This window comes from Echeneis naucrates, chromosome 17 (genome assembly GCF_900963305.1).
Source record: "Echeneis naucrates chromosome 17, fEcheNa1.1, whole genome shotgun sequence".
Classification (NCBI taxonomy): Eukaryota; Metazoa; Chordata; class Actinopteri; order Carangiformes; family Echeneidae; genus Echeneis; species Echeneis naucrates.
Window position 1 is genome coordinate 12,543,789 of NC_042527.1, and position 23,413 is coordinate 12,567,201.

The 23,413-nt window shown below is 39.9% G+C and overlaps 1 protein-coding gene across 2 annotated transcripts; it reads right to left on the reverse strand.

Annotated features, from left to right (window-relative positions):
• Positions 1-385: 385 nt before the first annotated feature.
• Positions 386-18,438, reverse strand: LOC115057637 (oxysterol-binding protein-related protein 1-like). 2 transcript variants are annotated; one of them, XM_029524807.1, is made up of 27 exons: positions 18,315-18,438; positions 18,143-18,228; positions 17,655-17,729; positions 17,441-17,552; positions 17,269-17,354; positions 16,797-16,941; positions 16,517-16,584; positions 15,617-15,661; positions 15,255-15,328; positions 14,788-14,851; positions 14,481-14,582; positions 14,269-14,391; positions 14,017-14,095; positions 13,666-13,772; positions 8,784-8,952; positions 6,970-7,162; positions 5,038-5,113; positions 4,188-4,322; positions 3,871-3,968; positions 3,561-3,743; positions 3,369-3,476; positions 2,977-3,066; positions 2,629-2,755; positions 2,429-2,545; positions 2,151-2,274; positions 1,973-2,063; positions 386-1,522 (listed from the first exon to the last, which is right to left on the reverse strand). In XM_029524807.1, exons 1-27 carry the CDS (start codon positions 18,436-18,438, stop codon positions 1,420-1,422), a joined length of 2,904 nt encoding a protein of 967 aa, XP_029380667.1. In that variant the 3' UTR covers positions 386-1,419. The 2 variants fall into 2 exon arrangements, with proteins under 2 accessions (XP_029380667.1, XP_029380668.1); XM_029524808.1 differs by lacking the exons at positions 8,784-8,952; positions 13,666-13,772; positions 14,017-14,095; ... (10 more) ...; positions 18,143-18,228; positions 18,315-18,438 and adding an exon at positions 7,302-7,318.
• Positions 18,439-23,413: the final 4,975 nt, after the last annotated feature.

Genomic DNA, 23,413 nt, shown 5'->3' on the forward strand with positions numbered 1-23,413 from the left:
TCTTTTTACAGAACTGAAAGAAATTCAACAAATGAGTTCGCTCATACTATTAAATTAATTCAGTCTTTCTCTTGTACCACTGGTATAAAACATGATTTTGCGTTTCATGACCTGATTTTAGATCTTCTGTTGAATCAGTTTAGACTCAGCAGCCCATCGAGTTGCAGGATTTTCCTCCAGGATTTTGCCTGATCCCTGTTTCTATAGGAGGGGATCAAAGACCTACATTATAATTCTGTTACATACCACTGAAGAAATCCACTTAAAACTGAAAAGTCTCTTAATCAAAAAAGACAGCACAAACTAATAGTTTTTTTTATTAATATTGTTAATAGACATTAAGCTTTTATTTAGCAATAATAGAAAGTATTTTCATTGATACCCAAAGAATCATAAAGAGAATAAAACAAAAAAAACAAAAAAACTACAACTGATATCAGCTATCCACAACATGAAGAGAATAATCTGCTCGACTGAAGGAGGTAAGGCTTGCATAGTTACAGTAATGTACATGCACATAGTTGGATTTCAATTGAATGAATGCACATTACAGCAAGAATAGATATATACTAACTATTGCAAGACCTTAACACACACACACACACACACCTGTAAGTACAGAGCCAGTGTCCCTGCTTGAGTATAGTTAGAAAAAAGTGCTACTGTTAACCAGGTAGATTTATGTGCATCACTGTTAGTCTCGTTGCACACCTATGCAGTACATAGTTAAGAGCTACAGAATATTTGTAACATTTATTTTATGTCTTACTTTTGTAGTACAGGCCACCATTCTTGTCAGACACTAAGATTTTACCCACTAAGATTTACAATCAATTGCAAACAAACAATGAGGCAAACATCCTGTAAACACAAATTACCTGCGCCGCTCCTTACACTAGGGAGTAAAAAGAAAAGCAAGTGCACCACAGAGGTCTTTTCTTAATACTGTACTTTGCACTGCTTGACAGTATGCATGCACAAGAAGAACCAATGTCAGGGTTAAAATCTAATCAATGCTCTCCTTTGTATCTGTCTGTGAAGCTGCGGGGTAAAAGGTTTTCAGACAAGGAACTGAGGTCAACCCACCCCATGGTGTTTAAACACTTCATCTGTCTAACATGAAATATTTGTAAAATACATTCTAGTTTTCCTATTGCATGCCTAAACCATACCAAAGTAGTCGAGAACCATAGAAGATGAGAGAAAGAGTTTTTGTGCTTTACTGTTCACAGAAGAATATATGCTTGTTGGTTCATTCAGTGTTTTACTGCCTTTCAAAAAGACATTTGACGATTAGTGTGTTAAATTGAACCCTATTCCCTACCTGCTGTTATATACCTCTTCAGCTGCACTGACTCCTATGCAGGGAGCCCCAGATATGCTATGCATGTGTATGTTATCTGCGTGTGTTTCTACTTGTTAGTAGATGTCAGGCAGCTGCGCGTACTTCCTGTCCCAGTAGCCTTTCGAGTAGAGCCAGTCCTGAGCTTTGTTGTGAGGGTTGGGTCCTTGCTGAAACCACCTAGAGATTTAACAACAGCGTTGATTTCATAAGAATTGGTTGCTTATCAATAACAAAACAAAAAAAAGACAATCACACAAAAAAACAACAACAGTATTGTACAAGTGGTAACAGTTGCAACGTATTCTGAATCAAACTAAATATCCTCCATCACACACCAGTCTTCTTGAGTGACTAACTATTGACCGCTGCTTTCATTTAACAGCAGCCTAGTTGTAGTTGTGCGTTTTGTCCTGAGGAGGGTAGTGTAGTACAGCACTTCACACCCAAGCAAACAACCGTGAAAAAGCAAAGCTTTGAGCCAAACCTTGGGCCAAGTGCAGCATTCCTTCTCAGTTATAATAATGGGGAAGGCACAGAGAACGACACAAGATAACAGGGAGACATTGAGTAAAAGACGACAATCAGTAATTGAACATCAACGTTAGAGGACGTTTCACACTGACTAACCTCGTTTTCCATTCCTCTGTTGATTTTGTGCGGTTTTTCCTGGCCACCCTTTGTTTTTCTTCAAGTCTTTTCTTTTCTGCACTTGCCAAATCTGTGACATCCAAACATGCAGAAGTCTTAACATAGAAATAAGCTGGCGTGACATAACGGGGTCTCAAACAAACGTCATATACTGCACCTATATCTCCATTCTCCATGGCACAAATGTCAGGTCTGAGGCGACTGTCAGTGGGAGGAATTACTCCTGCCATGCTTTCGTCCAGCTCATTAAGCTGCATTGCGAATGTGGAGAATGCATAGAACTGCCAGAGAGAAAATAAATTCACCATATTTTCCAACTGCCACGTTCGGAGCAACAAAAACAACAACTAACCCTGTGCCAAGCTATTATGCCTGCTTTTTATTATTTAAATTCACAAATTGTTCTCCTTCCACCTCCTGCTGTCTTTTTCATACCTTGGCTGAGTTGTCTGGCCGAGGAGTGATCTTCCAGATGAGCTCGCTGCCAGGGATGACCTGAACTGTCTCAGCATCAGGCAGAGGCATCTCCTCTGGCTCCTCATCCACGCTGCTCTGGGGCCACACACATACACATGTTCAAGTTTAATGAGAACCAAATGGAAAAAGACATAAGCATCTCTGAATTTTTATTTTACCTGTTTACGGCCCTTCTTGTCATCTGAATTCTTTCTATCCGACTTTCTATGGGCATCAAAGGTTGTGGCATCGACTGCATACAGGCATTCAGTCCATTTCCCATATATTGCACAGAGCTTCTTTTTGCTGCAAATATATAAAGAACGGATATTATTGAAACAAAGCATTAGATGTGTTTGAGTCATTTGTACTGTAAATTAAAGTGTAATTTATTTAAATTAAAGTGAAAACTATTATATATATTTTTTTTTTAAAAGGTAGCATTTGACAATAGATTTGGTCATGGCTTTGAAATATCATTGTGTGTCTGGTATGTAACACAATTACTTGTGTTTCAACAACAATACCTTTTGTCTTGGATGTATCCCTCCACTTTATGGAGCTCTTTTCCAAACAAGCCACAGGGCTTGAACGTCATGCTGCATCTCTCTCCAGTCCTGCCAGAGAATGACAGACTGCTTACTAATTCTCTTTTGCTATTCTTCTGTGAAGCAGAGGCTCTCAAACATTAATTATCCTGCTCAGCCTTTTCTATTCTAATGGCGACATCCCAGTTCTGCTCCCATGATCAATAAGCTAAACCTGAAAGTAGAGCAACACTCTGCTGCAGAGCACAGAAACAAGCTATTCATGTACTCGTGTCTCTACGCGTGCAAAAATACTGGCAAGCTCGTTTGCAGATAAACTTTCATAGAGAACACCGCAATATGAGAGAGAGAGAGAAAACATTTTTTTTTACTTGTGATTGATGACTTCCACGTTGCCATACTGCTCAATCCAGAGCTGACCAACAATGATATTGTGGACACAACAGGAAGGGTTTGTCCAGGTATAGGCTTCATTATATCTACAGAGAAAAAGAAGCAGGAAGTAAAATAACAGCAATGAAAGTTGATTATAGCTCAAAATAAATCAAATAAAGACTTCGCACTTGGGGAGCTCCAGTGTGATGATTCCCTTAGGCTCTGCTTCTATACTCTTTCCCCAGAACTTGAGTTTGGGGTAGATGGAGCCATGGAAGACAAAATCCTCCTTGAGTCCCTCGGCATGAAAGGCACTGACTGGAGGGTGATGGCTGACTTGCTCTGACACCCACCTAAAGCCCAAATCATCTCTGATGGAGAGAGACACGATTGGTACTCCAGGGAAAGTCCAATAAAACATTAAATCTTAAATATTCATTGAAAGCACAATATGGGTTTCCAACAGGCGTGTGAAATTAAGGTTGTCAACTCTTTTACCTGATGAGCTCATAGGTTTCCCCCAGCAGTGGGTTGAAAGGCTTCCCAGTCCTCTCCCACTGTGATGCTACAGCTGACACAGCAAATGCTGCAACACACTACAGCGCAATAGGAAATGCATAGTAGTCACTACTGTGTCCCTTAACAGCATGTAACTGATTCAGAAAAAAAAAAAAAAAGCACAAAGTTTAATAATATAGTGTTTTATGAATTATAATTTAACCTGAGTTAAACTAGTAAAGACATGCTACCTTGGAGATGAATGATTAAATTTTTATATGTTTGTATTAAAAATGAGAACTTGAGCCCAGCGATACCTTCATCCTCTCGACGGAGTCTGTTGTGGCATTCGCCTGGTGGATGAGGTAGGTGTGCTCCATGTATTCTGTTAGTCGCTGGAGGAAGCTCAGAGGCTCGTTAAATATCACAGGCATAGCAATCTTTGACAACTCCTGAAAGACGAGAGAAAGAAGCAGAGAGGGTGCAGAAGCAGTGCATTAGTGTGTGGCAAAATCAAATGTGTGTAGACGTATGTAAACATAATGACAATGACTTTTGTAATGTGTGCGAGGGGAGCATGTCCATGTCTTTGGGGTTCACAATTAATGGTTCTATTCTGTAGAGTCAGTTGGTATCATGAATCAAAACTATTAAGCATCTTTAACATTTAACTGTGATGTGCTACTTGAAGGTGTCAAAACAGCTTTGCTTTTCTCTGCATCTTAATTCAGCAACCAATCAACTTAACTCTTATAAACGCTTTAAGCATACAGTCGGATCCCAGGTGTGTCTGTATACTGACCGACAAGCTGCCAGACTAGTTTTCTGCCCACTATATCGCATATGCATCACACATGAAGGACATCAGCAATGCTGTAGTACAGTACAAAGCCCAGATAAGGTAAAATAAAAAAGGTATAAGTTATGATATGCATTACTCACCCATGAATAAGGAGCGAAATCATTAATAGATAGTAAATCTAATGAAATCCAGGACCCCTTAGGTTACAGATACTTAAGATGGATTCTCTTAAAAAGTAAAAATGTAATGATGGAGCCTACACTACATTTTTTAGAAATTGCCTAACTTGGTCACCTCTTATTCAGTAAGATTCATTAAAAACAAAACCTCAAGAGTGGTTTGTTTTTTTAAACATTTACTCTCACCATGCCGATGCATTTTTTCAGGATACTCCAGATGCTGACGTCATTTCTTGAGAACATGGGAGAGGGCAGAGATGTTCTATGGACACCAGAACAAAGACAGGGAAACACAAACGTCTGTGAGAAAGACTTGCATGAGTGAGGACAATCTAACAGTGCCGTGTGTCCTAATGTCTATCCAATACAACCACAACTTATCAATGGAAAGTCATTTAACTGTCGTCTCACTTGCAAACAAAGACGCCGAGGGCCACATGATCTGGATTTATCCAAATTAAATGAATGACTTTGGTGAATAATGCGACACCAAATACAGAACATGCAATTATTGGGAAAACCACACATTTGCTATTGTGTCTTGACAGCTGACAACTTGCACTGTTCGAAATGTGCATTGCAGATGACGTTGACCCCCCCCATTTGGAAACAATGTCACCTGACACCTATAAGCTAATGAGCTGTCATCTGGTCTGGTCAAGCCTCATTCAATATCCATGAATGGATGTAAAACTGCATGTGGGATGGTTTTCAGGATTGTTTATAAGAAGCACACTAAATACTTCAGCTCAGAAACACCTCTCATTATTGATTTTACACAATGACATGCAGCAACTTACCTGCTTCCTCTAAACCTTAAATTTAGTCACGACAGAAAATCAATTTAGTCAAGTAGCAGCGTTTATCCTCCAGTCTTACTAGCAGCTGTAGTTTGGACAGATTTACAAGGTATATTGGCTGGAGGCAGATGGTGTCCTTGTTTAGAAATGAGTACTGAAGCAGCCAAAAATAAAAACCCAAATTAGCTAAGTAAATAGTGAGATGGAAAGTCCAGGTTCGCTCCATGCTAACCACTACTTAAAAATATACTACTGCTACTCAGTGCATTTAAACATGGAGGGTTTCTTTAATTAACATAAAAAAAAAAAAACAACAACGTTCTAGGTGCTTTTTCATGGTTCATGCTTGACTAGTGAATAGGACCATCCTTTTTATTTTTATAAATTCAACATTAGAATTTCCACATTGACCTATGCAGCTTTGATAATGATAAAAAAAAAAAGTCTGATTGTCAGAAATACAGATTGAGCTACATCAGTCGTTTAAATTACTGTATTCTAGTCACCTTAAATCAAAACCAAAATATTTGGATATTTGTACTTATAGAGAATTTTTGGTATAGAGTACAGAGAAGCTTAAAATGTTACACATCTACACTTAACTACGTATGCATCTGCAGGCAACAAGGGAAAGATGTATCTTGGTGTATTTGGAATTATTCCTGTCATTCAGACACCTCATAAATCCTTAATGCACTGTGCACGCACAAAAAAAAAAACAAACAAAAAAAAAAAAAAACACACACACACACACACAAGCACATGAATGTAGAGCCAACCAGTCAGCCAGCCAGCCAGGCTCCTTACGTCCAACTCCTACTCTGAGCCAGCACATGCTAAATTATTCATGGATCACTTGTTGGATTAAAGAAGAGAGGCCAAGGCAGAACCAGCATCGGAAATGAAAGAGACTATCAAATCTTCAGAAAACAAAGCGCCAAACACGGCACTAACTTGACATTCACTTAGAGAATTGGATCCGTCCAGAAAAACACTGCAGAGGCTATTCTCTATGGATTTGTGTGCTCAAACAAAAGCACTTGACTACAAAAACATAGGAGTGGAAAGGTGGTGTCTCATTACACAAACTGCCTGGCCCATCATCAAGGTGACTGAGGTCCGTAACCTGTCATCAGACACGCGTACAATTAAATCGCATTCACAAGATTGAGGTCATTCAGTAATTTTACTTTAACTCTGCTACCGAGTGTTTTAATGCACTTTAGTAAAGCATGGATATCTTTATATTTCCACCCATCTCACTGCCATCACCTAAGCCAGTAAACAACCATGGCATCATAAGTGGAGCATGTTTCACCTGTGCTTCTTGACTCCGTTGTACTGGGCTGGTTGGTCGCCATGGTTACCCTCCCCTGACATGCTGGTAGGCCCCCTGTGTGCACTGGAATGGCGGAGGCTGCTGAGCAGGGGGGCGTCTCTCCCCTCGTCCTCTTCACAGGAATGACTAGCCACGGACAGGAAGCCGCTCACAGAGAGATCCGACTCCGACTCTGTGGGATGATGACAGGGCGCTGAGGCCAGGTCATGCCAAACGCTCTCGCTTTCTCTCACACAAAACACACACATATACAGGTTCGAGTGGCCAGCTCCCAATGCTGCCTGAACAGTTCACTGTCTGAAAACAACCACCTGTCCTTAAGTTCCTCTCCGACCTCCCTGTCGCTACTGCTAGCCAAACCCCACCTGAAGATTGTGTTCCAATGAGAGGCCACACTGAGGCTTCATTTCCTCAAACATTGTTTGCTCTGTGATTGTTGGGCATTACTCCTCCCCTAACCAGCAGTGTCAGTGACATTACTGGTGCTGTCACATACACAAAGGGTGGAGGGAAGACTGTGGTGTCTGTGCAATCTATTGTGGAGGACTGCTAGACCGGGTGCTTTTAAGTACATGTACCTGTATATTAAACTAGGTGACAGGATTGGACAGCCATCAACCATAACAGCCGATCAGGTGAACCAGGATGTAACAGCTACAACGGTGCTGCGCAATTTGTACACACGCTTTCTGCACACCTATATTTATACATGTGTATGTCTTAGATAAAGAGACAAGTGAAAACACACCATTGGGGTGTACACACTGACCTCAGTCCTGCATATGCTGAGCACACTTTAGAGTATTACCACAGAGTGTCTCTGGCCAGTAGATGACTCAGGGCTATTAATGAATAATGCAATGATTAAGAAAAGAATGGTTTATAGTACACAAATATTTTGTTAAAGGAAGTCTGCTGTATATAATCACCATGGCGAGGCTTGTGGCTATATAGATAAAATGCATCGCACAAATAGAATTCAAAACAAAGCGCTTGTCAGCTGTTCAGTGAGTAATTATTGTCAGACTCCATTAACTAATGACTTGAATTGGACTTCCCAGGTACTATTAAACACAAGTTTAAAAAAAAAAGGGGGGGGGACATTGGCGATGGTATCTGAGGAATTTAACAGAGCATGACTGGGTGCAACTATACACAAATGCAAACCAAGGTGCATACAGTAGAGCTGTATTTCCTAAATATGCCATTTGTAAATGCAGTTTCAAACTAGATCAGGGCCTGGAGGTGTTCACACATATATAAATATATGCTGTAATATATGGTTTCCCTCTGGTATTTTCCTGTAAATATAAAGTCATGCTTCCACTCCATCTAAAAAAAACAGTACATTAATCAGAATGGACAACCATGTCTGAGGAAAAAAAAAAAAAAAGTTCATCCTTCAAATCCATCCTTGCAAACATCTTCCCATCCACCTTTGTAGTACATTATTGCCAACAACTGTCAATGAGCAAAACACAACAGCATGAACTTGTATCATGTCAGTGTGCACAAACAATGCTCCCTAGAACTGCCACTGGTCTAAAAGTCCACAAGGTACTTTTAAAGACAATCCTGCAGCGTCAGGAAGGAGACAACTCACTGAACACTGCATTTAACTTAGTGTCATTTCAGTGCATATTAGTAAATGATTAGAAAATAAAATATATTGTGAGAGATTAAATCGTAATCTGGTGGAGACACGATAAATACTCTACCATACTGCATACATTTTTGTAACCCCAGTAAGTCACGCTCGTTGATTGCGTCAGTCAGTGACATAGGCTGCTGACCTGATTCAGCATCATAGAATTCATCTTCGGTGAGAGTACTGAGGGTAGACGACCTCCTGCTCTTGCTCAGTGACTGCTTGAGTTCGTAGTGCTCAGTTGCCAAAGTCTGCAGAGCTTCGGTCAGAGCTTTATTCTTCTCCACCTCCTGCTCTAACTTCAGATTCCACACCTGCACGCACAGGGTCAGCAGACAATCAAAACACAGACGCACACCAGAGGCTAGGCACAGTATAAGACGGGTATGTGCTCATGTATTCTGAGCCAACATTTCTGATGCAAGTGAGCAGCATGGAGAGTGAAGTAACAATTATTGACTGATTGCTTGACTTAGCGGTTCTGCTGGCAGGCCATTGTTCTATCCCTGCACACAGATCTGGTTTCCTCCAGTCGGAACCAAATACCCCAGTCTCCGAGAGCTCTGCATCACAGGACGGAGTGTCCCATTTTTAGCAACCTGAGCCTGGCCGGTGTGGGACAAACTAGATCAATGTTTCCTCATGTCTAACGCTGCCATTGTGCATCACTAACATCGCTAACAAATAAATACAGCTACATTTGCTTGCAAAAAAAATTATGGCTTGCATAATTAATACTTTAAAAAGGACAGGCTACACATTAAGGGTCTTTTCAGGTATTACAAAAGCTGGGAAGAAAAAAGTTCACTCAACGTAAAACCTCCCAGAGTCACCTTGACCAATGCAGCAGAGCCTGACAGAAACAGGACCATGTGGATCGCCTGGTAAATCTGAGACTGTAAAACAAGGCCACTGTGTTTTTATTGAAGATAAAGTTCTGCTTTGTCTCTTCAACTGCCTGAAGCATTATTGTTGTAGGCACAGCCGGACAAACACAATGTTTTACTGCACAAAGGAAGAAAACTGCAAATGAGATCAAGGTGGGATTTTTATTAAATTACACTGGCTGTAACAAAATACATCTATAGCTTCAGATGTATGCCTGTAAACATCATGTTTCAGCAATCATTATGTAATTCTATATGATAATAAAAGCTAAATCTTTATTTTGACATTAAAAAATTTTATCTCATTAAAGGTAGCGAAACACATACCAGTGCCTGTACGATTTTAAAATGAAAAGATAACATAAAATATTTAGTGTGTAGAACTGTCCTATTACGGTCAGCAGCTCAAATTTCAAAACTGCAGGTGGAGGCAGTGAAAACACTGAGTAACACACTTCCTCTTTGGTGATTTTTTTTTCCCCCTTCTCATCAGCAAAAAGGCAGGAAATCCAGCCATTTCTAATGAGTATTGATTTTATTCCAACTGGGGCACCCCTGACACCAGTAAAGGGCTTATTGGGTATCTTTTGGAAGTACATCACATTGACTGCGGCTCTTCTGTGGCCCAAACTTGAATAAGCAGAAATGTTACAGCTGGGGAGACTGATGGTTAATATGCAGATCCTAACTCTGCAACAGAGCTAAAATCCTCAGAATATATGAAGATACAGCGAGTTTCTTTACTGTCTTTATAACAAATTCCTGACTTTTCCACATATCACCCCATTTTTACATCTGATGGAACCAAAAATAATAAGAAGAATAAGAAACGCCAGTAATAACAAGAGTGACTGTGCAGGCCCCGAGGCACTCACTAACAGTCGCACCTACATTAGCAGTGATCACTTTACATAGATATTTATGCTTGCAAAAAAAACCAACTACTTTAGATGGACATGGACTCAAGAGTTTCACTGACTCCTGCTGTAACTGTGATGGGAGGTGAAAAGCAACTTCCTTTGCACAAGGTTTGCATCAAGTTCAGCCGTCTGGCACCTACAGTCAGGGACACACACACACACACACACACCACCTGCTGTCTCATGCTGTCATCACACTTGCTATTCTGTTTGTTCAGCCACTTTAAGCAGCACGCTGTGTAAAAATAGGAATACAGTTTTAATGGATATTCACGTCATCTTTTCATATTTAAGAAACGTACGTGTGTGTGTGAGAGAGAGAGAGTATGTGTTTTAGCACAGTTTCGAAGATAAGACATGTGCCTCTGTACAAAACAGAAACTCATATTGCTATAGCAATACAGTCACATTTTCAATTTAAGATAATCAAGATTGAATTAAGATTAGAAGATTGGCTTTATCAAATCCATGTCCATAAATAGATCCTCCTTGCAAAATTCCACTTAATTCAACACTCTGAATGGGCTGCGTGTGTAGAAGACTGTGTTAACACCATGTCCCAGGCACTTGGTTTCAGAGCCCATTCAGGAACAACACTTTGTTGTGTAACTATCCCAGCCAGCTCTTTTGCTCTCACTGCACCCTCTCGCCTGGGCACAAACAGCACTCTTTTAAGCCCTGCTGAGGCTGTCTGCTGTAGCTGATGCTGGAGCCTGGAAGGGATGCTTCTCCTTGGGCACCACCCCAAAGGGTAGAACATTTACTTTGTTCTAAAATGTGTCCCCTTCTGCTGAAGTGGATCCAAATCTCAAAATGAAATGTTATTATACTTCTGAGTGTGTCATGATAACTGCAGAGACATGTACGCACCGATTCAACATGAATAGCTTTGCAGCTATGGTTGAAGTGAAATAAAGGTTCTGTCAAATTCTTTTAGGTTTGAAGGCGGTCTGGTTTCTAACACTACTCTGACTGATATTTATGAATAACTCCAGAAAAATATATAATGCAACATTCTCCTGCTCTCAGTGCAGTACAAAGACTCCATTTGCTTTCTTAGATGTGACTGCCTGAGAATAACCAAAAAAAGGATCATCTTATGGATGGTTTATGCTCAGAACTGGGTATTTTCAGATCAATCTTCATACGAACTGTTGTGAAGGACATCAACAACATCCGAAACGTTGTGTAGCTGCCATACTGTCGTGTCCTGCATGTGCTGAATAAATGAGGCACTCTCACTAGCATACTTTCACTTTGCAGCAGCTGCTGAAATGGGTCAGACCTGATTGACTCTGCTGAAGGGCAATGCTTTAATTGTTGCAAAACCCTTTGAGATATACTTCATGCTCCTCCGTTACACATCTGCCTGGAAATCAAAGCACATTTACAGCACGTGCCTACGGTGTGTTCTGTGCGGCGGAAAACAAATGTGTAAGTGGAACCAACAGAAGCATCTGCTGCAACACAGTGGAAATGAAGGATTAAAGTTAATACTGCCTAATACAGCCAATCTCAGCAGTGCAGAAAATATAATCCATTTAGTGCATGTAGTAGCAGGAGCTTAACATGAGACCAGTGCTTGTAACATGCTTGTTAAGACATTTTGTACTACACTATATTGTGAGAAATTAATTTAGCGTCCATTGTTATGACAACTCCCGTGGTTTTTGGGTGATGAGACTGAGATAACAGCAGGTTATTCCTCGTGACAGGACAGACAAGCTGCTACATCTGGGCACTGCTGAGCAATATCATGTATAACTGGCTGCTGAAGTAACTTTCTGTTCTGTTATATTGCAAAAATATTTTTAGTTATCAACCTGATTACACAAAAGACAGATACAGATTGACACAGTCCCAAGTTACTTCTAGGTAGTTTTGTGACTGGTTTTATAAAATTGTAGCACCACAGTCTCTTCATTTGTAAGAGAGACAAGATAGAGTTTGTCCCTAATCATCTTTCAGTTCTTTGGTTAAGCACTACAATACTGGGAGAAAAAAAAAAATTAATAAAAACAACACAGCGATGGCTGCATTAAAATGGTTGAACACAGTGTTATATCTCAAAAACCTTATCCTGAGTATCAACATAAAATAAATCTTCAAATCATTTTCCTCAATGTGTCTCAGAATCCATTATGATCTCATTAAAAAAAAGAAAGAAAGAAAGAAAAAGGAATGAGCTGTGTGCCCAGACACACTTCAAGCAAGCAATATAACACGCGCTAAATTTAGACAATTAAAGTCACAGTAATACCCTAAGCATTGTGATAAGCTTCAAACTGCCCCTCAAATCTACACCACACTCAAAACATCAGAATCGCCAAACTTCAGTCACCTGAGACCAGCCCACAGCAATCAACACCTGTTATCTAGCTGACAAAAATCTGATGAGAGGAAAGCAGAAGGAAGACGAGAGGAAGCAAAGCTGTTCGGTTTGTACCTGTGCAGAAACTGCAGCCGCTCTCTTCCTTCTCTTGTGCTCGGATGCTCTGGCATGTGAAAGTGTGCCTGCGAGCGTGTATTTTCACTGTTCGAGGGTGAAAGCATGCATCGCCAGCTGAGCCTGTGAATTTGCACACTTGGGTTGCCTCGCTCAATGCGCAGCCTTTCCCTGGAGCAGAAGTGTGTGGCTCCAAATCCAAGTGTGTGTGTGTGTTTTGTTTTTTTTTTTTAATTAATATATATGAGTTTGTGCGCATATACACTGATCAGTAAGCTTGATGCAGACCTAAGCATAAAAGCGGATCTTGTCTTGTGTCCTTCCAACAGACATGCCAGTGATTATCAGACTGTTTCATCCACCCCCAAGGGCATAGCACAACTACGAGGACAGGTGGACAGGGACACGCACACGTGCACACGTGCACACACGCACACAAACCTAATTGGTAAGGGGGAGGGGCAATGTAATCATTCAATACAATTTACTCAACCAATAGCAGCTTGGCACATGGCTGAGGTTATGGGAATCAGTGAAATGAAGATTCATGGGACTCACTGAGCTATTATATTACTAGATTAAATTAGATGCTAGAGTTCACTGAAATCTGTTTTAAAAACACAGTTTCACTTTCATAACCAAACAGGACATCAACGTATCAGACAAAACCGAGCAAGTTTATTTATGGTTTTGATATAATATAAATCAGAGGTGATTAAAGTTGTGAGTGCAGGCATAATAACTGTACAGTATTGTGTTGGTTAGTTTTCCTACCTCTTCTTGTTTTGAAAACAGTTCAAGGCACAGATGGAGGGTAGCACAAGTTTCACTGGAAAGCTCACTGGTCTGTTTGGCTTTCAGTAAAAGAGGAGCAGCCGCTGCTTTTAAACAGAGAATAAATAAAAATAAATAATTGATGCTTCAAATGTATACATCAAGAAACACTGTCATCATCTGTTCATTTCATCAGAACTATTTAGTCTTCCATATTTAAAAAAAAAAAAAAAAAAAAAAAAAGAGTAAAAAGGGGAAAAATGCCCAGTGGTGTCTTTAAATTGTTAAATTTGTTCTACCAACAAAACCAAAGCCCCTCGAACATTTTTGGACACTATCTGGGACACTTACCATAATTCTCTTCATTCTTCATCATGGACAGAAATATTGACACTTCACTCTCCAATTTTTGTTGGCAAGTACTGGCTGCCTGCAGGAGTACAGGACAGAAGCAGTTTAACAGTGGGACTGTCACAGCCCAACAAACATGGATTGTTTTGTTTTGTTTTGTTTTTCCATTATATATTGTCAACAGAAAAGCACTAAATGACAATTTGCTACTTGAGGCTGAGCGTCTACAAAATCTCATTTTTAAACTCCTACCTGAACTGCTTGTTTCAGGTTTCCTATTGTCACACCGTCACCATCATCATCGTCGATAATCTCTTCTTGCACACAGTGACGGGTGCTGTAGGATGAATGCGCCTCAAACGCATCCAACCATTTCTATGTGGAAAAATACCAATTTGTCTGCTTGTACACATCACCCACAGGTAAAGATTATGGTCAGATTATTAAGATGAATCTTATCTCACTTTTCTTGTTGCCATTGAATCTGCTTTTGAGGGGACCTTAAAATAAAGCACAGTGTCATCAAAGCACCTGAGCATGAAGAAGCAATGATTCCATGGTTTGACCTGGAATGAAAAACATCAAATAAGTGATTGTTGAAGATATCAAACATTACCATGTCATTAGTGCTAGGCCATCACAAATCGAATCACTTAAAAGCTGCTTTGGTTAAAAGCATCTGACCAATAAGTAAATGTAAATCAAAGGGATAAGCATCCCTGCATAATTCTGAAGGTTAATTACAATGAACGTCTAACCTCTTCTACTTACCATGCAGTAGGCTTGTGATAGGGACTTGGAGCCCTGTTTTCTGACACCAGCTTGTGCATCAGCCCTTTAAAAAAAAAAAAAAAAAAAAAAAAAGAAGAGAAAAATAAATGACTGAACACCAGACACAGTGTATAAAATAAAACATAACTAATCTACATAAAGTACAGATGTACTGTAGTCACAGTTTAAAGTTCCAGTTTTCACTGCATGCTCGATGAACCCTTCATCCCCAACAAGAATAGTTTGGATGAAATTACATTTGCTTTTATTCCAGTCACCACAAGAGACAAGGCATTGTAGGGTAAAGCTCAGCTTTTTACACAGCAAGGCAATGAAGGAGGACGTCATATCATAGAGTCCTGCCATGGCTAAAGCTATCTTCATTCTATGTGATATTATATGCATGCCAGATACATCACTGCAAAGTTTTGGCTTTAAATGACTGTGTACAGATGAAGTTATCTCACTGTTTGTGGTACCAGGAGAGAGTTCCATCCTCAAGCACCACCCAGTGGGATCGCCATCCAAGAAACCGTGAACTCTGTCAGGGACACGCGATCAATACCAGAGAAGCTACGTAGCAATAGTAAATGTACACATTTATCCTGTGTAGAAGGGGAGGATATTTGGAATTTTATGTTATTAAAAAAGACTAATAAACTCAAATAGTATTCAAAACACAGGATTATAAGTAATAAATGCTTATGAGCACCATTTTGTGTATAATAAGAATGAGAATGATGTTGCGTGTTGACAAACAGGAAAATAGGAGTCTACAGCATCTAATGTGGAGACTGATCAAAATGAACACACTTAAGCATCTGGGTACCTTCCAGAGGGGCCCTTCAATCTTCTGCACCCAACTGTTCAAAACCTAGGTGTGGGGGGGGTAAAAATAAGAAAAATATTTGGGTAAAAATAAAATAAAATAAAATCAGAGATTGGTAGTTTTTCACTGACACCAGAAACTGCTAAGTGGTTTTTTTTTTTATAACAAACTAAAACCTGAAGTTTCAGAGGTAACCATGTTTTCTGAATTTACTTAACAGCTTAGTATCTATTCTTTTTCTTTATTTTGCATTGAAGCTATGCTCAGCTTATCAGACATCCAAGCAAGAGCAAGGACTGCTGACTTGGAAGGCTCTTCAGACCTCAAGTGAATGTGTACAGCGATGCTGCAAAAGGAAATGTAGAAAGATTGTTGGGTGCATCTCTATTTAGGCCAGATGCAGAAAGAAGAGATCACTTTTTTTTCCCCCTACAGGAGAAAATTTAGGCATCAAATCTCTAATTAAGTTGAATTCACAAAGCACAAAGTCTCAGTACAAAATAAAATTGAGTTACTAGCTTGTGGATTGTCCAAGATTGGAGTGTTTAATCCTCTTGGGAAAATGAACAAGGTCAGCCAATTTCATAAAAAAAAAAACAAAAAAACACCACCCTGTTCAGTAGATTTTTTTTTTTCCTGGCTAATGGTGCTAATGGAGAGGCCAAAGGATCACAAAACTAATCAAGGGGAATAAATGAATAATCCTTTATGGACCACAAATCAATTAACACTGTTATACTGATCATGCAAAATCAATTGTGCTGGTTAAATGCTGCAAATACATATAATCAATTGTGACATGTTAAAAATGAGCTTTATAGCTCTAAATGTGTGCATGAGTTGACCTGTTAATTTAAAAAAAGGGGGTGGCAGGATTGCAAATCAGTCATCTGAGCTCACCTTGTCTTGATAGGCTGCTACAATATGTCTGAGTTCATCGCTACAAACCAGGTCCAGTGGTGTCTGATCTGTTAAATCAGTAGTCAATGCAGAAAACTATTAAGCACATTCAGACATGAACGAATGAACAGAACAATATAAATCATGCATATGGACATCAAATGGCTTTAATTTCAATTTATGATTCCAAGGGCAACTGTCATAAACAAACAAACAAAAAAAAAACAAACAAACAAAATATTAGTCACAGTAACTGCTGAGAACAACATTAGTGATGTACCATTGCTGTTCTTTATACTGGGGCTGGCTCCAGACTTGAGCAGCTTTATAATGCACTGCTTCTGCCCTCTGTAGGCCGCACAGTGCAAGGGTGTGTTACCCACCGAATCCCTGCAGTGAATATTTGCAGCTTCTTCTCCACTGAGCTAAAAGGAAAGAACACAGTTGGACCGTAATAAAATAGTTTAGGATGGCACTGTAAACCAGTGACACAATGTTAAGAATAAAAGTCAATTAAAGTTCAAACTCCAGTGGTTTGCAAAACATACAGAAGGCCATCAGAGCATGACTATAATCAAATAAATTTACAAAGTAGGCACTTAAAGCTGCATTTCTGTTAACTGGGCTATTAAACGTCATTCATGTGGAAAGAGAAGACATTTGTAGTTTACAGTGTCAATTATTACATTAGAATTGTTGTCAGATTAAGATACACAGCCATGCCATGGTTCAACAAAAGCGCTGATGCTAACCAGTTTTGATAAAGTTGAGACGTCGCCTTCTCTGGCTGCTTCCAGAAGCCTCTCCTCCTTCCGCCTTGTCTCCCTCCTCGCTGCAGCTGCACAAACAAACACTATTTGAAGACAACAGCAGCTGATTTACTGTGATGAGAAGCCATCGGCAAATATTTCCATCATTTCATACCCTCCAGCATGGTAATGATTTCATCATCCTCTGTGACATCTTTCGGGATTTGAGCTGTTCCATTGATTATGTTGGCACAGGCATCATACCGCAGCAGCAACAGGACAGTCTCCTGAAGGGTTCACAGTAAAAAAAATAAATAGATAAAAATCTGATCACGCTAAAGCTTCAATTGGAGAAATTACAATTGCTCTATATGTCACAAGTTTTTAACCTTTCTTCCGTTGTCAGCTGCTTTGTGTAGAGGTGTGTCACCCATGTTGTTTTGCAGATTCACATCAGCACCTGCCTGTAAATACATATACACACACACACAAACACGTTCATTCATTCATCTTCTACTGCTGCTGCTTATCCATTTCCAGGTTGCGGGGTTTGCTGGAGCCGAGCCCAGCTCACACTGGGCGATGGAGGGGTACACTTCGGATTGCCAGTCCACCGCAGGGCCAACATACAGACACAGACAGAGACTAACAACCACTCACACTGACACTCAGACCTGCGGACAATTCAGAGTCACCAGTTAACCTCAACAAGCATGTCTTTGGACGGTGGGAGGAAACCAGCACAGGCATGGAGAGAACATGCAAACCCCATGCAGAAAGGCAGCAGGCCCGGGAATCAAACCCACAACCTTTATGTTTGTAGGGCAACAGTGATAACCACTAACCCTCCATCCACACAGTAAATCTCAAGTCTCACCTTCAGTAACTCCTCTGCTACGTCTCTGTGTCCTGACTGACAGGCCAGATGGAGGGCTGTCCATCCAGGACTGGACTTACATTCAGCTGCAATCACACAAAAAGGAAACTTAACTATTTCCGTGCTTCCTCCGGCCGGTGGGCGGTTATGGCATTTTATTTTCACTACATACATCTGCAGTTGATGTCGAGGGAGATGCTTTGGTCGGCCCTTGACTGAAGGAGCCTTTGAATTTGGGAACAACTGCCCTGTTTAGCAAAGAGGAGCAGCTGAGCTTCAGGTGTGTCGGCCTCCATCAGCTCCTTCAGGCCCCACAGGAGGGAGAAGGAGGTGAATCCCAGTCAGTCATATACTGCATGTAAAGGCACATACCAAAGCCTATTAGAGCTTTTCATATAAACAGATTTAGTTTCAGGAACAGCAAAAAAAAAAAAATCACTATTTCGTCCAAATGATATCTTTAATAGTTCACTTACTTAAATCAAATTGGAGGTAGACTGTACTGTTTACGACAACGCGACGTTCCCAAAGCCTGAGGGTGAAATTTACCGAAGGACTCGGTGACTATTTTGTTAGTACACGACAGCCTCGGACTACCAGGAGAGGACTAACAGGAGAGGACTTAGAGGGGAGGACTTAGAGGAAAGGACTACCAGGAGAGGACTTACAGGAGAGGACTTAGAGGAAAGGACTTACAGGAGAGGACTTCCAGCTCACGGTGGACGGGAACATTTGGGGAGTCACAGCCGAAATTTGAGCGCGTCAATCAGCTGACAGTCGTCACGTGACCGAGCAGCTGCTGCACCGGGTCACCGGGTCAGAGCTACAGATGAGGCTCAGACTGAGAGACGGTCCAAACCAGTCTGTTTCTGTCTGTCTGTACATCAGAACCCCCCCCCCAAAAAAACATATAGATCCCTGGTCTGATGAACATGGCTGCTAAACCTGAAATGCTGGTGTACACACTTTCTGCTGGATATACTGCCGCTGTACATGTATTTTATTTTATTCGAATATTTCATCGACGCTTTTTGAAGGAATTTTGACACATATTTAATATTTTGAGCCTCTTCTAATGATAGCAAAAACTAACATTTAAGTATTGGAGCCATCAATCAGGGCCAGTGTTTTTGTTGTTTGTTTGTTTTTTTCATTGTTTTTTTTTTTTTCCACTATTGTTAGAGCAATAGTGCCTGTGAGGAGAATCCCTAGTTTGATTCCATCAAGTGTTATGTGACTTGTGTTTTCTCCCAGTCTTGCCCTGTTTGACCTCTGTCATAAATCAGTGTTATTTACTGAAATGAAACCCTCACCCCTGAATGAATAGGTCGTAATTCGCTTACGTTTTAATCATACAGATACAGAGGAGCAACAGTGAAATAAACATCTAAATGTGCATTTTTGATGCTTTCTTTCCACCAGATGAAAAAAATAATTGTATGTGGCACAAAATCTCAAAATTGGCCATTGCATGAAAAAAAAGAGACGTTTTCTCCTTCCATGTTTTGCTTTAAAGGTCATTCATCCTTGACATTTGGGGCTCTTTTATTCTGTGTATAAAACTTTAGCTGCAGAGATGTTTGAAGCATTGAGTGTCATTTTCTATGTGTGTCTTTGAAGATTCCACTTGCTTCAAGCAATTAGGTCCCCTGAGGTATGTGCATATCTGGCATGGAGAAGAGGTCATACTCTAATGAAGACGGGTGTCAAAAAAGACTTCAAAGGTGAATAACTTAGTCACCTTTGAGAGGAGATATGTGTTTTTGAGGGGGCTGTGTTGACCACTAACCTTGATCACAAGAAGGCTAATACACAATAGAGCTGCAGGGGGGCAACAGAATGATAAACTCCAAATGGAATACACTTGAACACAAAGCACACATCAAGTATTTTCTGTACACAGGTTTGAAAATTGACATCTATTTATTTACACTTGCAATTAGTTTTTTTACTTTCCCAGAAGCTGTAATCCTTTTTATATAATTTGTTTGTTTGTTTTCATATTTTGCCAAAACCGACAATGACTCCTGAAAAAAGCCCATTTATATTATTCGCCTTGTGATGTGATTTGTGCTCATTATTTTTTGTCTTTTTTTTTTTTTTTTGCAGTAATTTGAATATTTGGGACAAAATATATTGAATCTTAGCTCGGTCATCTGTCCAAGTAAACGGGGGACATGGTCCACTCAAATGCACAGCTTCCTTTTCATTTTCAGCCAGTTGTTGTTGGATGTGTTTGTTCCCGTGCTGTTGATAGAAAGGAGTAACCACTTCCATCAGTCGCAAAATGAATCATGGGTTAAAGGTGGACCTTTTCAGTCATTATGGTCAAGCTTTTCATCATTTTCTTCACACTCGAGGGATGTTTGTATTGATGTTATTGCAATTACAACTCCCTGCTCCCTACAGCACTTTGGTAAAACTCTGTCAATGCCTGGATTGAAGTTTTCTCTTTGTCCTTCAGAAATCAAAAGTCTCGACATATTATGTGTTAGTATATCAATCAGAGATCATTATTGGTGAAATACTTAATTATGGCAGCTCTGAAGTTAAGGAAACACGGTTGCAGGCATTAATCAAAGCATATTCATCAAATCAGGTCTAGAGAGGGGAAAGAAGCGCGCTGGGCTAGTTCCTGCTAATTAGCATGGCAATTATTGTAAGCTGTCACAGTTCTTAAGCAACGGGGTGGACTGTGTGTGCTCCAGAGCGTAATCCCTCACAAATTACAAGATAATGGAGGCAAAGAGAGGCCACTGCTTCAAAAGGACCCAAAAGATAGAATCCCCAGCAGGGACATTTTAGGGACAGGCAGCGAGAGTGAGGCAGAGAGCGAGAGAAAGGTAGGAGAACAAAGTACAGTATGTCCCTTCACACAGAGCCGTCTGAATAGAAGAGGCTCATTTGACTGCTTTGTAAAGCAGTTGGCTCCAAAGGGCTGAGAGCTGGTCTTCTTCCTTACACATTATGTATACTTATTTATTTTAGATTAGACTGCATTAACAGATAATATTCAACAATCGGTTCCCTGTGGGACTGCTGTATTTAATGATGTTAAACACAAGCTCAGTAGATGGTTTGGCTAACAGCCACAGATCAATAGTTCTTCCCTCTGCTTGGGTCCAACATGTGGCACAATTGCCCATGGAGCCAAACACAAGCTTAGTCTAGGTTCACTAATAGACGAATAGACGTCTTAGAAGCTGAAATATTTTTAAGCACCAAAAAATGTGACTTTCAAAAATCGAGGCAGCATTTTGGAGGAAAGCAGCATGCTGCAGCCTTTCTGATACACGGTTCATAACTGTGTTGCCATTATACATCAGCACAAAAGGACAAACTGTTTTACACTGATGGCTAGTTTTAGTGTGACCATCGCTCAGATTAGCTGTGCACCCCCACCTTAGTGTCTTTCACTCAGGTCATTGGGTGGAAATGAAATCACAGGAGATCACAAAACCTGGTGGCCCAAAAAGAAAAAGATGCAACCTCTGCTTCCCATTTTTTCATTTTCTCCTTCTTTTCCTCTTTCCCTCTCACATTTGACATGTTGTGTATCACAGGCTCAGATTATAGCAAGAATAATGGCTGACATTCATGTGGCTACTTTAGTTTCAATAAAATTTTCCCTTGGGATGAATAAAGTATTATGAATCTGACTCTGAATCTTATTCAGCATTGTGGCATTGTCCATCAAAGCTGCAAAACATTCATCTTCGTATGACAAATAGGAGTCTAAAACAACAGTTTTAATACTACATTGGTGTTGCAGATTGATTGATTGACCATATAACACCATTGTGAACTTAAAATTATTGGAACAGCTTAAAAAATGTTGGCTATAATTAATTTCCTCTCTTTTTGGCCAAAACATGCCTCCTGCCTCCAGGATTTTCTTTTCAGGCTGACATCATTCTTATAGTAATTATTACTGCTTAGTGATGATTGCAACAACTAACTGAATGAATTTTGGTCAGCGGTACAGTGATATATAACATTAACCAGTTTGAAGCTATTGATAATGAGATGAAAATTTTAACAAATCAAAATATTCTTGGGATGAGGCACACCCACAGCATTTCAATGTGCTACAGCAGATCTGGAGCGTAAGTTAAATGCCAGCGCCCTTCATCTCACAGGCAGCTCTGCCAAACAGATTGTGAGGCTCTGAAGCCATCCAACTACGAGTTCAGCTCTCTCATTAATGATTAGCATTTATTATGTAAACTGTGGAAGCTCTGATGTGATGTGAAGACCGAAACTACCAGGGGATATTTCTGTTATGTTCCAATGGCATTTATCCCATACAGTGACTATTAATGCACCCCCCACCAATGAACTTACCGGAAGAATTTCTGATAAAAATGAAAATTTGCTGTTACTGTTTTCTCTGTCAAGCCGTGTCAAATTTGCAAAAAGAGACAGGGACTCATCACTAATGAAAAATTATGCTTCTGTTGATACTGCTGCTAGGTGCAAGCCAAAATATCCCTTTTTTCATCAGTGTAATTCCATCAGTGACACTTTTTCTGTAACTGTGAGAACTGCAACATGTATCTGACAATTTAGGAGACGTGAGTGACCGAATGCTGAAACTACATGACCACTTTTCCAATTGAAATAGCTGCATGGACTCACAGTTATGGGGGGTGAAGAATTATTCAAATCAATTAGAGTAAGACTAGCAGGCAGCAGGTGGATTAAAACTGTGTACCATTCTGATGGTAGTTTTATTTCCACTTTTCAAAACTTTTTTAGCGTCATCTTTTACAGTTTTTGGAACTCATGAGCAAAATGCATTCTTACATACTGCTGCAGTTCTTTGAAAGTGTGTTCAACAGGCAGACAAGATATTTAATCCACTTGTAGAGAATGGTTGCCTAATAATGATAACTTTTTTTTAAAAATGTGATGTGTCATAACATCATAAATGAAGCATTGTGTTGTAAAGAGATATTTCACCTCTAGCTACCTCACATATCCTTCATGTTTAAAAGAATATCTTTCTTTGGTACATCAAGCCTGAAGAAAAAGCGCATTCTCATAGGTTTATGTACTTCTGAAAAGCAAAAATGACATTTCCCACTGAAAATGTGATTCACGTCCCAAAAACAATACCTGCCAAACTAATAAAACTTTTATATATATCAGTCAGTCACGTTTTCAACCTTGCTTGAATTGAATATCTACTCTTTCTTTAAAGCAGCCCAAAACTGAGAAAATGTTTGTCATATTTATAAATATCGAACCACATTTTAGTCAGTTACATGT